Here is a 16,861-nt window from a genome sequence, read left to right as displayed (position 1 = left end):
TTCTTAAGCCAGAGGTAGTGATTCTGTGGGATTCATTGCCATAGACTGCTGTGGAGATGGAGTAATTGAATATATTTGAAGCAGGGGTTGATAGGTTCTTGATTAGTTAGGGTGTCAAAAGTTGTGGGGAGAAGGCAGATGAATGGAATTGAGAGGGAAAATAAATCAGCAATGATGGAATGGCAGAGAAGATGCATTGGCCAAATGGCTTACTCCTGCTCCTATGTCAAGCAATACAATAAACACAATTGAATCAATGAAAGACCACACCCTTCAGGGTGGACAACAACCAAAGTACAAAAAACCTCAAACTGCAAATACAAAAAGAAGAAAGAAATAATAATGAGCAATAAATATTGAGAGCGTGAGATTCAGAGTCCTTGAAAGTAAGTCCAAATCAGTGGAAACTATTCTTTGATGAGGTGAGTGATGTTATCCCCTCTGGTTCAAGAGTCTAGTGGTTGAGGGTTGAACTTGGTGCTGTGGGTGCTGAGGCGCCTGTACCATCACCTTGATGACAGTGAGAAGAGAGTATGGTTTAGGTGGTTGGGTTAATTGATAATGGATGCTTCTTTCCTGTGATAGCACTTCATGTAGAATATCTTCAGTGGTTAGGAGGGACTGAGCCGTATCCATGACTTTTTGTAGGATTTACTGTACAAGGGCATTGAAGTTTCCATGCCTGGCCATGATACAACCAGTCATTACATGCTGGTGTAGGTAAGCCTACAAGAGGAGAGGCTGTAGTTGATCTGGTATTGGTAAATGAACCTGGTCAGGTGTCAGGTCTTTCAGTGGGAGAGCACTTTGGAGATGGTGATCACAATTCTATTTTCTTTACCATAGCATTGGAGAGGGATAGGGACAGACGAGTTAGGAAAGCATTTAATTGGAGTAAGGGGAAATATGAAGCTATCAGGCAGGAACTTGGAAGCATAAATTGGGAACAGATGTTCTCAGGGAAATGCATGGCAGAAATGTGACAAATGTTCAGGGGATATTTGCATAGATTCTGCATAGGTATGTTCCAATGAGACGGAAAGGATGGTAGGGTACAGGAACTGTGATGTACAAAGGCTGTTGAAAATCTAGTCAAGAAGAAAAGAAAAGCTTACGAAAGGTTCAAAAAGCTAGGTAATTATATAGATCTAGAAGATTATAAGGCTAGCAGGAAGGAGCTTAAGAATTAAATTAGGAGAGCCAGATCAGGCCATGAGAAGGCCTTGGTGAGCAGGATTAAAGAAACACCCAAGGCGTTGTACAAGTATGTGAAGAGAAAGAGGATAAGACGTGAGAGGATAGGACTAATCAAGTGTGACAGTGGGAAAGTGTGTATGGGACCGGAGGAGATAGCAGAGGTGGTTAATGAATACTTTGCTTCAGTATTCACTATGGGAAAGGGTCTTGGTGATTGTAGGGATGATTTTCAGTGGATTGAAAAGCTTGAGCATGTAGACATTAAGAAAGAGGATGTGCTGGAGTTTTTGGAAAGCATCAAGTTGGATAAGCCTCTGTGACTGGACAAGATGTACCCCAGGCTACTGTGGGAGGTGAGGGAGGAGATTGCTGAGCCTCTGGCGATGATCTTTGCTTCATCAATGAGAACAGGTGAGGTTCCAGAGGATTGGAGGCTTGTGGATATTGTTCCCTTATTCAAGAAAGGGAGTGGAGATAGCCCAGGAAATTATAGACCAATGAGTCTTACTTCTGTGGCTGGTAAGTTGTCATGAAAGGCAGGATTTATGAACATTTGGAGAGGCATAATATGATTAGGAATAGTCAGCATGGCTTTTTCAAAAGCAGGTCGTGCCTTACGGGCCTGATTGAATTTTTTGAGGCTATGACTAAACACATTGATGAAGGTAAAGCTGTAGATGTAGTGTATATGGATTTCAGCAAGGCATTTGGTAAGGTATCCCATGCAAGGCTTATTGAGAAAGTGAGGAGGCATGGGATCCAAGGGGACTTTGCTTTATGGATCCAGAACTGGCTTGCCCACAGAAGGCAAAGAGTGGTTGTAGACGGGTCATATTCTGCATGGAGGTCAGTGCCCAGTGGTGTGCCTCAGGGATCTGTTCTGGGACTCCTTTGTGATTTTTATAAATGACCTGGATGAGGAAGTGGAGAGACGGGTTGTAAATTTGCTGGTGACACAAAGGTTGGGGGTGTTGTGGATAGTGTGGAGGGCCGTCAGAGGTTACAGTGGGACATTGATACGATGCAAAACTGGGCTGAGAAGTGGCAGATGGAGTTCAACCCAGATAAGTGTGAGGTGGTTCATTTTGGTAGGACAAATATGATGGCAGAATATAGTATTAATGGTAAGGCAGTGTGGAGGATCAGAGGGATCTTGGGGTCAGAGTCCATAGGACACTCAAAGCTGCTGTGCAGGTTGACTCTGTGGTGAAGAAGTACATACGGTGTATTGGCCTTCAGCAACTGTGGGATTGAGTTTAACAGCCGAGAGGTAACGTTACAGCTATATAGGACTCTGGTCAGACCCCACTTGGAGTACTGTGCTCAGTTCTGGTCGCCTCAACACAGGAAGGATGTGGAAACTATAGAAAGGATGCAGAGGAGATTTACAAGGATGTTGCCTGGATTGGGGAGCATGCCTTATGAGAATAGGTTGAGTGAACTCGGCCTTTTCTCGTTGGAGCGGCAGAAGATGAGAGGTGACCTGATAGAGGTGTATAAGATGATGAGAGGCATTGATCATGTGGATAGTCAGAGGCTTTTTCTTTCTCCAGTGCAGAAATGCTTAGCACGAGGGTGCAGAGTTTTAAGGTGCTTGGAAGTAGGTACAGAGGAGATGTTGGGTAAGTTTTTTATGCAGAGAGAAGTGAGTGTGTGGAATAAGCTGCCGACGACGGTGGTGGAGGCACATATGATATGGTCTTTTAAGAGATTTCTGGATAAGTACATGAAGCTTAGAAAAAGAGGGCTGTGGGTTACCCTAGGAAAGTAAGTACATGTTCGGCACTGTATTGTGGGCCGAAGGGCCTGTATTGTGCTGTAGGTATTCTATGTTTCTATGCTCCACCACACGTCTATAGAAGTTTGTCAAAGTTTTAGGTGATGTGCCAAATCTATGTTAGCTTTTAAGAAAATAGTGGCGCTGCTGTGCTTTCTTCATAATGGCACTTGTGTGCTGGATTCTGGACTGAAAAATTAACACTGAGGTGTTTAAAGTTGCTGACCCTCTCCACCTGTAATCCCCTGATGAGAACTGGCTTATGGACCAACTGTTTTCTCCTCCTGTAGTCAATAATTAGCTCTTTGGTTTTGCTGACATTAAGTGAGAGGTTGTTGTGGCATCACTCAGCCAATACAAAAAGGATGGGCTACATCTGAATCCTAAGGGGTCCAATATCCTAGCAGGCAGGTTTAGTAGAGCTGTTAGGGTTTAAACTAATTTGGCAGGGGATGGGAACTGGAATGATAGGTCTGAGGATGAGGAAAACAGAAACAAATCAAAGATATTGTGCAGCAGCAGAGATGATAGGAAGGTCAGGCAGGAGATGAGGCATAATCACAGCCGGTGGGATGATTTACAACAGAAAGTAACAAATACTGGGCTGAAAGTGTTATATTTGAATGGATGATCTTGAAATTCAGCTACAGATTGGCATGTATAACGTTCTATATAACATCTCTGAAATTTGGCTAAAGGATGGCTGCCATTGGGAGCTGAATGTCCAAGGATATACCTCCAAGAATGAAAGGGTTACCATATGATGAACATCTGGCAGCTCTTGGGCTGTATTCTCTGGAGTTCAGGAGAATGGGGGGGGATCTCCTAGAAATATTCCGAACATTAGATTAGATATGGCAAAGGTGTATCCTGTAGTAGGGGAGTCCAGGACAAGAGGGCACGACTTCAGGATTGAAGAATGTCAATTTAGAACAGAGATGTGGAGAAATTACTTCAGTCAGAGGGTGATAAATTTGTAGAATTATCTTTTAGTTTTAACAATGGAGGGGAAAAAACCCCATAAATTTTGCTGTATATGCTTTCAAAAGAGCAAGACCATCATTCCTTTTACTCCAAGTTTAGAAATTTGCTGAGATTTTCAACTGCATTGAGTTTGTCAGATTTCTATTTATCATGTGTACATTGACATACAGTGAGATGTGTTATTTGCGTTAACAACCAGCACAGCTAAAGGTATGCTGGGAACAGCCAGTCACCACACATGCCAGTTCACAATGTTCAGCAGAGCAATACAGAACTCAACAAAGCAAAACATGGGTGGTGGTAAAGGCAGATACAATAGAGACATTTGAGAAACTCTTAGGCACATGAATGACAGAAAAATGGAGAGTTATATGGGAGGGAATGGTCTTGATTGATCTTGGAGTTGGTTAAGACTGGCACAATCTCTGGGCCGAGGGACCTGAAAAGTCTTGGTTAGTGTTTGCACGGCATTTTGTAGAAGTTGTACACTGTAGCACAGTGGAAGGCATAACTTGCCATCTGCCTTGACTTGGATAGTGTGACAAGTTTCTTGAATTTTGTTGAAGCTTCATTTCCCCCATGCCCCTCACACACACTCTTTTGCACTCACCAATCTTTCCTTGCTATTCCATCAACATATCTAAATAAAAGCATTTCTGTGAAATCTGCTGACTGTAGCTTGGTGCTGCACTCTGAACATTATGGGATGAAACAGGATACGAACACCACGTGGTGCTGTATTCAGCACACATTGTGAGAACGTGGCACTGCTCGACTGTTCAGGGGGCGTGCACTAATATAGAAGGAGCATTGGAGTTCAATAGGTGTTTGGAACCATGTTTATTCTCAGCAGATCAACTATAGCTATTATTTCATTGTGGAGCAATTTGTGAACATCTAATCCACGCAAAAGGAAGTATGTACAGTGTCCTTAAAATGGCAGCTCAGCATTATCATTTTCGATCTCTTATCAGACATTCAATGTATATTTAATGTATTTTTGCCTTGTCTGACTTTTTTTACAGACTAATGGATGAATACTTCTCCAAACCTCCCATTAACAAATTCAGCTTGAATTTCTTGGATTCAAGCCTGGAAAAGGCCTATAGAGGCAGCTATCAAGATGAGGTAAGGATGTAACCTGTATTGTTAAATCTGTATTTATCACAGTGTGTCAAACACACTGACATGTCATTAACTTTGTTTTGTGGCAGCAGTACAGTACACTACATAAAAAATACTGGAGAAAGTCAGCAGGCCGGGCAGCATCCATGCAAAGAGTACAGGTGATGTTTCAGGCTGAGACCCTTCATCAGCCCTGATAAACATTCACTATATTCTTTCCATGGATGTTGCCTGACCTGCTGACTTCCTCCTGAATTTTGTGTGCTGCTTAGATTTCCAGCACCTGCAGATTTTCTCTTGTTTGACAAAATACTACCAAGTTACAATAAGAAATATTAAATAAATAGCTCAAAATGGTGAGGTTGAGTTCATAGGTTTACTTTAGACTGACCAATGTACTTTGTGTAGAGGTCTATGTTTGAAAGTATTTCTAAGTTGAGCTTGTTTCTACCATATCATTACAGGATGCCATTGAGGTAACAGCTTAATTTTAACTTGTGTGATGTGCTGTACTTGTCTTCTGTTTTTCCACTGTGAAGTAGCCCTGAAGAAATTTAGATGTCTGTAGCATCTTTCATTTCGTACCAGTTTATTGTTGATAGAGAGCAAAAATAGGGAATACACACAGCTCGAAGTTTCTTTGCTTAGAGATAGAGCATGGTAACAGGCCCTTCCGGCTCAGTGAGCCCATGCTGACCAATTACACCATGACCAATTAATCTACTATTTGGTACATAGAAAACCTATGGCACAGTACAGGCCCTTTGGGCCACAAAGCTGTGCCAAACGCATACGTACTTTAGAAATTACTTAGGGTTACACATAGCCCTCTATTTTTCTAAGCTCCATGTACCTATCCAAAAGTCTCTTAAAAGACCCTATTGTATCTACCTCCACCACCGTTGCTGGCAGCCCATTCCACGCACTTGCCGCTATCTGCGTTTTTTAAAAAAACTTACCCCTGACATCTCCTCTGTACCTACTTCCAGGCACCTTAAAACTGTGCCCTCTCATGCCAGCCATTTCTGCCCTGGGAAAAACCTCTGATTATCCACATGATCAATGCCTCTCATCATCTTATACACCTCTATCAGGTCACCTCTCATCCTCCGTCGCTCCAAGGAGAAAAGGCAGAGTTCACTCAACCTATTCTCATAAGGTATGTCTTTGGAATGTGAAAGTAAACTGTAGCAACTCCTTGCAGTCAGCAGTAAGAATTGTATCTGGATCACTGGATCAAAGCATTCGCTAGCTGCCATGCTACCATACCTCCCATTCAGGTTGCCATTGAAATGACACAATTGCTTCTCACATAGTTACATTTTGTTCCATATCAGGAGTGGAGTAATCACACTGTGGACGATAAGTACTGCATGATTCGGAATGGTCTCTGAATCAAATTCTAGTTGGGCTTGATAAATTGAGGATCGCCAGTGAAACAGTCAAACAGTTGAGTTAAGCTGTAAGTCGATCCAGTAAAAATAACCTACACTACAGGACTGGTCCCCAAGATGAGCTAACTGGATTACTCTTCACGGTAGAGAGTAACAACTTTCTACATTACAGCAGCTCCAAGCAATTTAGCAAATGTTCTGTTGAGAGATTCAAATGGAGCCCAGGTGTCCTGGTGATATTTTTGTTACTCTTGGTGGTGGGGGGGGGGGTGGGGGGGAGGAGAGAGGGTTACAGGGGAGACTGCTTGCATGCACACGTGCATCTACTGTGGATTGGCCATCTTGCCAGACTGTTTCCTCTCACTAAATAATCAAACATTCTGTTGCTGTTGACGGTTCAATCAGGGCCATTCAAATAAATCTAAACTAATTGTGCATTGTTTCTGGTGTGATCCTGGACTTGTTTTAAACTTCATAAATTAGATGGGTTAGATCCAGTTTCAGTATTTAGAATGGTGAATTTCTGAGGCTTCCCTTTACCTCTACACTAAGGCTGCTTTCTTAAATAAACGACTTGGTTTCATCTACTACTTAAAAGGTTACACACAAAATATGAAATTCCAGGACAAAATGGCTATATGTGCCCATAGAACACAATACAGTCTATTTAGCTCATAATGTTGTGCTGACCTTTTAACATTCTCTAAGCTCTCAATCTGATCTTTCCCTCCCACATAGCCCTTCATTTTTCTATCATCCATGTGCCCATCTGAGTTTCTTAAATGCCCCTCATACATCTGCCTTTATTACCAATCCCAGCAGTGCGTTTCATGTATTCACTACTCTGTAAGGAACTACCTCTGACATCCCCCTCATACACCTGTCTTTATTACCAATCCCAGCAGTGCGTTTCATGTATTCACTACTCTGTAAGGAACTACCTCTGACATCCCCCTCATACACCTGTCTTTATTACCAATCCCAGCAGTGCGTTTCATGTATTCACTACTCTGTAAGGAACTACCTCTGACATCCCCCTCATACACCTGTCTTTATTACCAATCCCAGCAGTGCATTTCATGTGAAAAGCTAAAACAATTCAGCTCATGTAGCATCCCTGTTTTAGGACTGGATGTCTGATGCAGCCTGATCTGAGTTTTTTGTTTAAAAAGTTCAAAGTAAATTTATTAATCAAAGTTCATATGTCACCATATACAACCCTGAGATTCATTTTCTTGCAGACATGCACAGTAAATCCAAGAAACACAATAGAATTAATGAAAGACTGCACACAATAGGATGGAGGAACATCCAATGTGCAAAAAACATATTGTGCATATGCAGAAAAAACACAATAAATAAATAAACAAAAAATATTGATGACATGAGCTGAATCCTTGAAAGTGAGTCCATAGGTTGTGGGAACTGTTCAGTGTTGAGGTGAATTAAGTTATCTCTTCTGGTTCAGGGGCTTGATGGTTGAGTAATAACTGTTCCTGAACCTGGTGGTGTGGGTCTTGAGCAAATGTGTTGTAATTTCCAATTTTTATTTTAAGGCCCGTTAAACCTTTCTGATCTTGTGCTGATCTGAAACCAGGTTTTGGAAGAACTTCTGGAAGGAAGTAGTGTTATCTTCATCTGTCATTTTTAACTAATCAGAATCTAAATGTCCAGCGGAACACTGGATGAGATAGGACACTGATCAAGCTTGTTCTTTCAAGAACCTAGATTATGCTAAATGTTAGAGGCAGAACCCTTCACCTCATACCGCCAGGCATTGTGTTTCAGGTCTCCAACATATGAGGTGAAAGATTCTGTGAATTAATTTTCCTTAACACCAGTTACCTTAAAGCTATGACATCTAGCTATTAAACCACTCTACTAAGGGAAATTAGGTCTTCCTATTCATCCCGGAACATAAGAGCATCAAGCCTGCTTTGCCATTGTAAAGAGATGAAAGATTGGATTTGTCACACGCACATCAAAACATACAGTGAGATGGATTGAGCTGAGGGCAGCCTGCAATTGTTGCCATGCTTCTGGCAGCAACACAGCATGCCATTCATCCTGATCATGGTGAATCTGTTCCAGGCTTCATCTCTTGGGTCCATTCCCCATAAAACTTAATTCCCTAATCTTTCAAGTATTTATTTGTTTTGATCATTATAAATGTGCTTGGACTTGGTGGGCCATAAGGTCCATTTCTCTGTGTATGATTCTGAGAAATAACACCATTGAACTAGCCTCTAACAACCTACCAAAGTAGAGAATTTGAGGTTAACAATACTTAGCAAGGAGCTGTTGTTAAATTCCCTTTGGCCCTCCCTGTTCCAAAGAAAACACTAGCTTAGCCTACACTCGGTGGCCACTTCATCAGGTACTCTATGTACACCTCATCAATGCAAATATCTAATCAGCCAATCATGTGGCAACAACTCAATGAATAAAAACATGCAGACATGGTCAAGAGGTTCAGTTGTTCAAACTAAACATCGGAATGGGGAAGAAATGTGATCTAAGTGACTTTGACCATGGAATAATTGTTGGTGCCAGATGGGGTGGTTTAAGTATCTCAGAAACTGGAGACTACTGTGCATGAAAATCCCAGGAGATTAGCAGCAAGAAACAAGAAGTGTCCAGTGAATGGCAACTCTGCGGGCAAAAATGCTTTATTAATGAGAGAGGTCAGAGGAGAGTGACCAGACTGGTTCAAGCTGACAGGAAGGCTTCAGTAGCTCAAATAACCATATGGTTACAACAGTAGTGTGCAGAAGAGCATCTTTGAACACACAAGACATTGAACCTTGAAGTGGCTGGGTTAAGCAGCAGAAGATCACAATGCGTTCCTAGTAAAGTGACCACTGAATGTATATCCCTGACTCTCTAAAGTGGTCTTTGACTGTGACAGAACAAGTTATAGTAGTGAATACGGAATTGATAAATATTGAATTGACTATTTCTTACATCCTTCATATACATGAAGAGTAAAATTCTTTACATTACGTCTTCGTTTAAATGTGCAATTTATAGTAAATTATAATAAATAGTATGTACAATAGGATGGTCAATATAACATGGAAATACAATTGTATCAGCATGAATTAATCAGTCTGATGGCCTGAAGAAACTGTCCTGGATCCTGTTGGTCCTGGCTTTAATGCTGCGATTCCATTTCCCAGATGGTAGCAGCTGGAACAGTTTGTGGTTGCGGTGACTTGGGTCCCCAGTGATCCTTCGGGCCCTTTTTACACACCTGTCCGTGTAAATGTCCTGAATCATGGGAAGTTCACATCTGCAGATGTGCTGGGTTGTCCGCACCATTCTCTGCAGAGTCCTGCGATTGATGGAAGTATAGTTCCCATATGTGAGATATGCTGAGGAACTTGAAGCTGTTCATTCTCTCAACCCCAGATCCATTGATGTCTATAGGGGTTATCCTGTCTCCATTCCTCCTGTAATCCACAACCAGCTCCTTTGTTTTTGCGACTTTGAGGGCAAGGTTTTTTCTTGACACTGCCGTATCTTTCTTCACAGGAAAATTTTGTGGGAATAGTGATCAGTAAATGCAGAGTAACAAGTAGCTGAAAGAAGCCAGTATTTTTAAAAAAATTGAGCTGAAAAATCTCCAGTACCTGATGACCTAATTCCAATTTTTGGAAATTTCTAACATGGTTCACATAGATTGGAAGATAGCAAATTTAATCCTGCTATTTAAGAAGGGAGGGAAAGAGAAAATTGAGGTAAGTTAGCCTAACTATTGTTGATAGGAAAAACATTAGAATATATTATTCAGGAAATGTAACAGAGTACTTACAAAATAATAGTATTGCAGAGAGTCGATGTGGATTAAGGGAAAACATGTTTGATATGCCAGTTTTTTTCCCTTTGAGGGAATTAGTAGAACATATAAATTTACAGCACATTACAGGCCCTTTGGCCCACAAAGTTGTGCTGACCATGTAACCTACTCTAGAAACTGCCTAGAATTTCCCTAGCGCATAGCTCCATGTACCTATCTAAGAGGCTCTTAAAAGACCCTGTCGTATCTGCTTCCACCGCTGCTGCTGGGCAGAGCAATCCATGCACCCACCACTCTCTGTGTGGAAAAACTTAGTCCTGGCATCCCCTTGGTGCCAATTTCCAAGCACCTTAAAACTGTGCCCCCCATGTTAGCCATTTCAGCCCTGAGGAAAAAGCCTCTGGCTATCCACACGATTAATGCCCCTCATTGTAGTAGCAGAATACAAAGGAGAAAACTGACCTAATGTATTTAGATTTTGAAAGGTCTTCAAGGTGCCACACGAGTTGATAAATAAAGTTATAATGCATGAGGTTGGGGCTACTATACTGGCATCAGTCAAGGGGTATTTAAGACAAAATATTGGGAATAAATGAATTAATTTCAAATTGAGGGCGAATGAATTCCGCAGGTGGTTGAGTTTTTAATCGTTGATTTGAATTAGTTCAGTGAGGTAGAGGCATCAAAGGAATGTGAGTCGATAGGATGAATGAGGGAGGGAATGGCAAATGAAGAGGAAAAGCGCAAAGTCATCCACTTTGCTAGGAAAGAATAAAGCAAAGAATTTTTAAATTGGGAAGTTTGAATAGTGTTGATGTCCCTGGATATCCCTGTAGGTGAACGTTTACATTTAGGAAGACAAGATTAATTAAATCCAAGAATAAACACCTCTTATTGCATCCAAAATATTGTGTAATAGACTAAAACATTGTCTGGTCTCCTTGCTGAAGGGAGAATTCACTTGTAATAATGCAATAAGATTCATCAGATTGCTTCCTGATATAGAAAGTCTCTGCTTTCTCAAGTTAAAAAGGACAAGTGTTAATCAAACATAAAATTCTTAAAAGGTTTTGACCAGTTAAGATGCAGGGATGTTGTTTCTCCAGGGAGTGAAGGGGAGGGGTCGCTCATTTAGAACTAAAATGAGAATTAGTGAAATGGGATTAGTGCAGGATTGGTACATGTCTCAGGGTTTGCTGAATCTTGGTGCCCACTTGTTTAATTCTTTACTGGCAGTTTGTCTGGTCTCAGACATCAATTTACAGTGTAGGCAATGCTTGTCTACCTGTGTTGTCACTTTCAGAGAGCGCTGGAGTTTAATTCCAAGGTCCCTCTATTCATCAAAAGAATCAATCAGGTTTATTATCACCAGCATGTGACGTGAAATTTGTTAACTTAGCAGCAGCAGTTCAATGAAATACATAATCTGACAGAGAAAAAGTAATAAATAAAAACATAATAATAAACAAGTAAATCAATTATGTATATTGAATAAAATGTGCAAAAACAGAAATACTGTATATTAAAAAACTAATGTAGCGTCCAAAACTTTAAAGTCCATTTAGGAATCAGATGGCAGAGGGGGAGGAAGCTGTTCCTGAATCACTGAGTGTGTGCCTTCTGGCTTCAGTATCTTGTTACCTGGTGGTAACAGTGAGAAAAGGGCATGCCCTGGGTGCTGGAGCTCTTTAATAATGGACACTGCCTTTATGAATTACCACTCCCTAAAGATGTCCTGGGTGCTTGGTAGGCTAGTGCCCAAGATGGAGATGACTAGATTTACAACCTTCTGCAGCTTCTTTCGGTCCTGTGCAGTAGCCTCTTGCAACATTCCTTGGTGCCTTATTTAGATTAGATACTTTAAGACCATAGGAGCAGAAGTAGGCAATTTTGGTCATCGAGTCTACTCTGCCATTCAATCATGGGCTGATCCAGTTATTCCAGTCATCCCTACTCCTCTGCCCTCTCCCCATACCTTTTGATGCCCTGGCTAATCAAGAGCCTATCTATCTCTGCCTTAAATACACCCAATAACTTGGCCTTCACAGCTGCACGTGGCAACAAATTCCACAGATTTACCACCCTCTGACTAAAGTAATTTCTCCACATCTCATTGAAGTACGTCCTTTAATCCTGAAGTCTTGCCTCTTGTCTTAGAAACCCCTACAATGCAAAATAAATTTACCATGTCTAATCTGTTCAGGCCTTTTAACACTCAGAATGTTTCTGAGATCACCCCCCACCCCCATTCTCCTGAACTCCAGGGAATACAGCCCAAGAGCCACCAGACGATCCTCATACGGTAACCCTTTCATTCCTGGTATCATTCTTATTCATACTTTATTGATCCCAAAGGAAATTGCAATGTCACAGTAGCATTACAAGTGCTCAGATATACAAATATTATAAGAGAAGTAAGAAAGAATTTTTAAAAAGTTACCTCAAACGGTCTAACAAGAGGGGGGTCATCACTTCTCCGGCTATAGGTTGACTCATTATAGAACCTAATGGTGCTCTTTGGACCAGTGCGGTTGTCTTAGTCTATTACTAAAAGTGCTCCTTTGTTCAGCCAAGGTGGCACACAGAGGGTGAGAAACATTGTCCAGAATTGTCTGGATTTTCCGTAGGGTGCTTTGTTCTATCACAGCCTCCGGTGTTTCCAGTTTGACTCCTATAACAGAGCCAGCCTTTCTAATCAGCTTATTGAGCCTGTTGGCATCACCTGTGTTGATGCCTTTGTCCCAGCACACCACCGCATAGAAGATTGTACTGGCGACAACAGACTGCTAGAACATGTGAAGGAAGTAGAGGCGACTCTGGCTCTACTTGTACATAGCCTCTCTGTTGGTGCTCCACTCAAGTCTGTCATACAGGTTCACCCTCAGGTACTTGTCGGTCCTCATCACATCCATGTCCTCACCATCATAGTAACAGGGAGCAGTGCAGGCTCTGTCTTCCTAAAGTCCATCATCATCTCCTTTGACTTACTGATGCCAAGCTGCAGATGATTCAGCTTGCACCATTTGACTAAGTCCTCCACCCGGACCCTGTATTGATCCTCCCGTCCACCCTTTATACACCCAACTGTTGCTGAGTCATCAGAGAATTTCTGCAGATGACATGACTCTGCTGTATCTAAAGTACATGGTGTGCAGGGTAAACAAGAAGGGAGCCAATACAGTCCCGTGTGGGGCCCCAGTGCTGTTTATAGTCATGTCTGACACACAGCTCTGAAGCCGCATGAATTGTGGCCTGTCATTTGGACAGTCCATTATCCAGGATACAATGGAAGTGCCAACCTGCATTGAACAGAGTTTTTCCCCCAGCAGTGAGGGCTGTATGGTATTGAAGGTACTTGAGAAATCAAAAAAAACATGATCCCCATAGTAGCTCTGCTTATCCAAATGGGAGTAGGGTCTATTCAGCAGGTGGATGACGGCATCTTCAACTCCAATGTGCCCCGGTAGGCAAAATAGAGTGGATCGAGTGCTGATCTGACCAGGGGTCGCGGTGAGTCAGTCCAGCCTCTTTAGGGTCTTCATGATGTGTGAGGTCAGGACTAATGGATAGTAGTCATTCAAGTCTTTGGGTTGCTCCTTCGTGGTTACTGGGACCACACATGATGTTTTCCACAGAGTCAGAGGACCCTTTCCCGGCTGAGACTCAAATTGAAAATGTGCTGGAGAACTCCACACAACTGCTCAGCACACTCCTTCAAGACCTTGGGTTTCACGCCATCTGGTCCCATTGCTTCCCCAGAGCCCTTCTCACCACCTCAGTGGTGAAGGTGAGTCCATGATGACTGGGGAGTTGATGAAAGGTGGGGCTGAGGGTGGTGAGGATTGGGACGATAGCATTTGTTATGTGGTAGACTGTACGCTATAAACATCCTACTCCTATCTGCATCACCTTGAACTTGTCATGATTAAATTCCATCTGCCAGTGCTCTGTCCAACTTTCCACCTGGTCTACATTCTGCTAAAGCCTTGAACAACCTTCCTTGTGTCTCAGATTCTGTCAACGGCATTCTAAAGGGGGGGGGGGGGGAGGGTACCAGTGGCATAGGCAGGAAAATGGAGGCAGTCCTGAAGAGAGAGCGAATAGGGAGTTGGATAGAAAGTTGAAAAGCTGAACCTCCAGGTTAGTAATTCCTGGATTGCTGTCTGTGCCAGATGCCAATGCAGATAAGAATAGGATGATTTGGCAGATGAATGAGTGGCTGCAGTGGAATTGGTGCAGGGGTCAGGGTTTCAGATTTCTGGATCATTGGGATCTCCTCTGGATGAAAGTATGACCTGTACAAAAAGGTTGTGTTACAGCTGAACCAGAGGTGTTACGATAGTCATGTGGGATTTCCATATGCAGGTAGATTGGTGAAAATCAGGTTGGTGCTGGATCCCAAGAGGGAATTTGTAGAATGCCTATGAAGTGGCCTATTAGAGCAGTTGAACCCACAAGGGAAATGGCAGTTCTGGATTGGATATTGTGTAATGAGCCAGATTTGATTGGGGAGCTTAAGGTAAAGGAACACTTAGGAGCAGATGATCATAATATGATAGAATTCACCCTGCAATTTGAGAGGAAGTAGATAAAGTGAGATATATCAGTATTATAGTAGAATAAATGAAACTGCAGAGGCATGAGTGAGGAGCTGGCCAAAGTTGATTGGATGGGACACTAGCAGGGATGATGGCAGAACAGCAATGGCTGGAGTTTGAGGACAATATGAAAGGCACAGGATAAATACATCCCAAAGATGACATATTCTAAAAGGAGGATGAAGCATCTGTGGCTAACAAGGCATAAAAGGAAAAGAGAGGGCATATAATATGGCAGAAATTAGTGGGAAGCTAGAGATTGGGGAGCTTTTAAAAAGGCAATTAAAAAGCCATAAAGAGAGAAAAGATGAAATATGAATGCAAGGTAACCAAAATAGAAAAAGGAACAAGAAGTTTTTTCAGATATATTAAGAGTAAAAGAGATGAGGCATCCCAAGGATGCATTCTGGAAGACGAGTAAGTCTTCGGGGTTCCAAATTCTTGCACCCATGTGGACGGGTGATTCTAAGTCAGTGCTGCTGACTGAAGTGTCATGGCAGAAAACTGAACAGCAGATCAGTTGACAGAGGCTCTGTTTTTGGCAAATATCTCGCACATGCACCCCCCCCCCCCCACCCTCACCACCTCCCATGCTGTATCAAAGGTAGTGATGAATCTGCATATAGGAGAGGGATTGAAAATTTGGTTGAGTGGTGTAATTATAACAACCTCTCACTCAATGTCAGCAAGACCAAGTAACTGATTGTAGACTTCAGGAGAGGGAAACCAGAGGTCCATGTGCCAGCAATTATCGGAGGATCAGAGTTGGAGAAGGCCAGTAACTTTAAATTCCTGGGTGTCACCATCTCAGAGGACCTGTCCCAGACCGGTCGTATAAATATAATTGCAAAGAAACAATGACAGCGCCTCTACTACTTCCTCAGGAGCAGAGATTTGGCATGTCATCAAAAACCTTGGCAAACTTTTATAGGTTTGTGGTGGAAATTGTGCTGACTGGCTGCTGGTATGGGAACACCAATGCTATTGAGTGGAAAATCCTACAAAAGGTAGTGGATTTGTCCCACTACGTCACAGGTAAAGTCCTCCCACTCATTAAGCACATTTACACAAAATGCTGCCGTAGAAAAGCAGCATCCATCACCAAAGATCCTCACCACCCACGTCATGCTCTTTTCTCACTGCTGCCATCAGGTAGAAGGTGCAAGTGTCTCAGGACTCCACCACCAGGTTCAAGAACAGTTGCTAATTCTCAACTGTTAGGCTCTTGAACAAAAAGGATAGCTGCACTCATTCTGTTTCTGGTGTTCCCACAACCGATGGTCTCACTTTAAGACCTCTTTATCTTGTTATTTAATGCTCATTATATATTGCTGTTTATTTATGCAGTTTGTTTTCCATCGATCCTGATTACAGTTACTGTTCTATTGGTTTGCTAAGTATGCCTGCAGAGAAAGAATCTAAGGGGGTGTATGTGGTGACATGTATGTAGTCTGATAATAAATTTTACTTTGAACATTTTTTTGAAATGGACACCATTGGGCTGGTGCATTTTTAAAAAAAATTACAGTGGACAATGATTGTGCTGCCCCCTAGTGGCACATGGGTAGAATTAAACACAAGATTCTACAGATGCTGGAAATCCAGAGCAATACACAAAATACTGGAGGAATTCAGCAAGTCGGGCAGTGTCAATGGCAAGGAATAAACAGTCAACACTTAATAGATTTTTATTGTTTCAACTGAAATGTCTTTATACAATTTATTCACAATAAATAATTTCATTTTGGGTATCAAGGCATCACTGGCACATCTCTCAGACTTTATTGTTCATTGCTAGTCATCTTTGAGAAGGTGGTGGTGAGCCTCAGTCTTGAACCACCAGCATCTCAATTGGAAAAGGTATCCCTACAGCGTTATTCGATAGGCTTTTGCAGGATTGAGAAGCAGGCATGATGAAAGGCTAACTTTGTATTTACGAGGTGGTGGTGGTCCTACAGGTTTGATAGATTCTGTTGGAGTAGCCACA

At 42.1% G+C, this 16,861-nt stretch overlaps 1 protein-coding gene across 1 annotated transcript in view; it reads left to right on the top strand.

Annotated features, from left to right (window-relative positions):
* adcy9 (adenylate cyclase 9) overlaps positions 1-16,861 on the top strand; it is a 129,441-nt gene that overhangs the window by 80,751 nt on the left and 31,829 nt on the right. The window contains exon 5 of the mRNA XM_073060087.1: positions 4,984-5,086. Coding sequence (XP_072916188.1) covers positions 4,984-5,086 — 103 coding nt within the window. The remainder of the gene's footprint in view (positions 1-4,983; positions 5,087-16,861) is intronic.

This window comes from Hemitrygon akajei, chromosome 11, assembly GCF_048418815.1.
Source record: "Hemitrygon akajei chromosome 11, sHemAka1.3, whole genome shotgun sequence".
Classification (NCBI taxonomy): domain Eukaryota; kingdom Metazoa; phylum Chordata; class Chondrichthyes; order Myliobatiformes; family Dasyatidae; genus Hemitrygon; species Hemitrygon akajei.
Note: the sequence above shows the minus strand (reverse complement) of the source record. Positions and strands in the feature narration are given on the sequence as shown.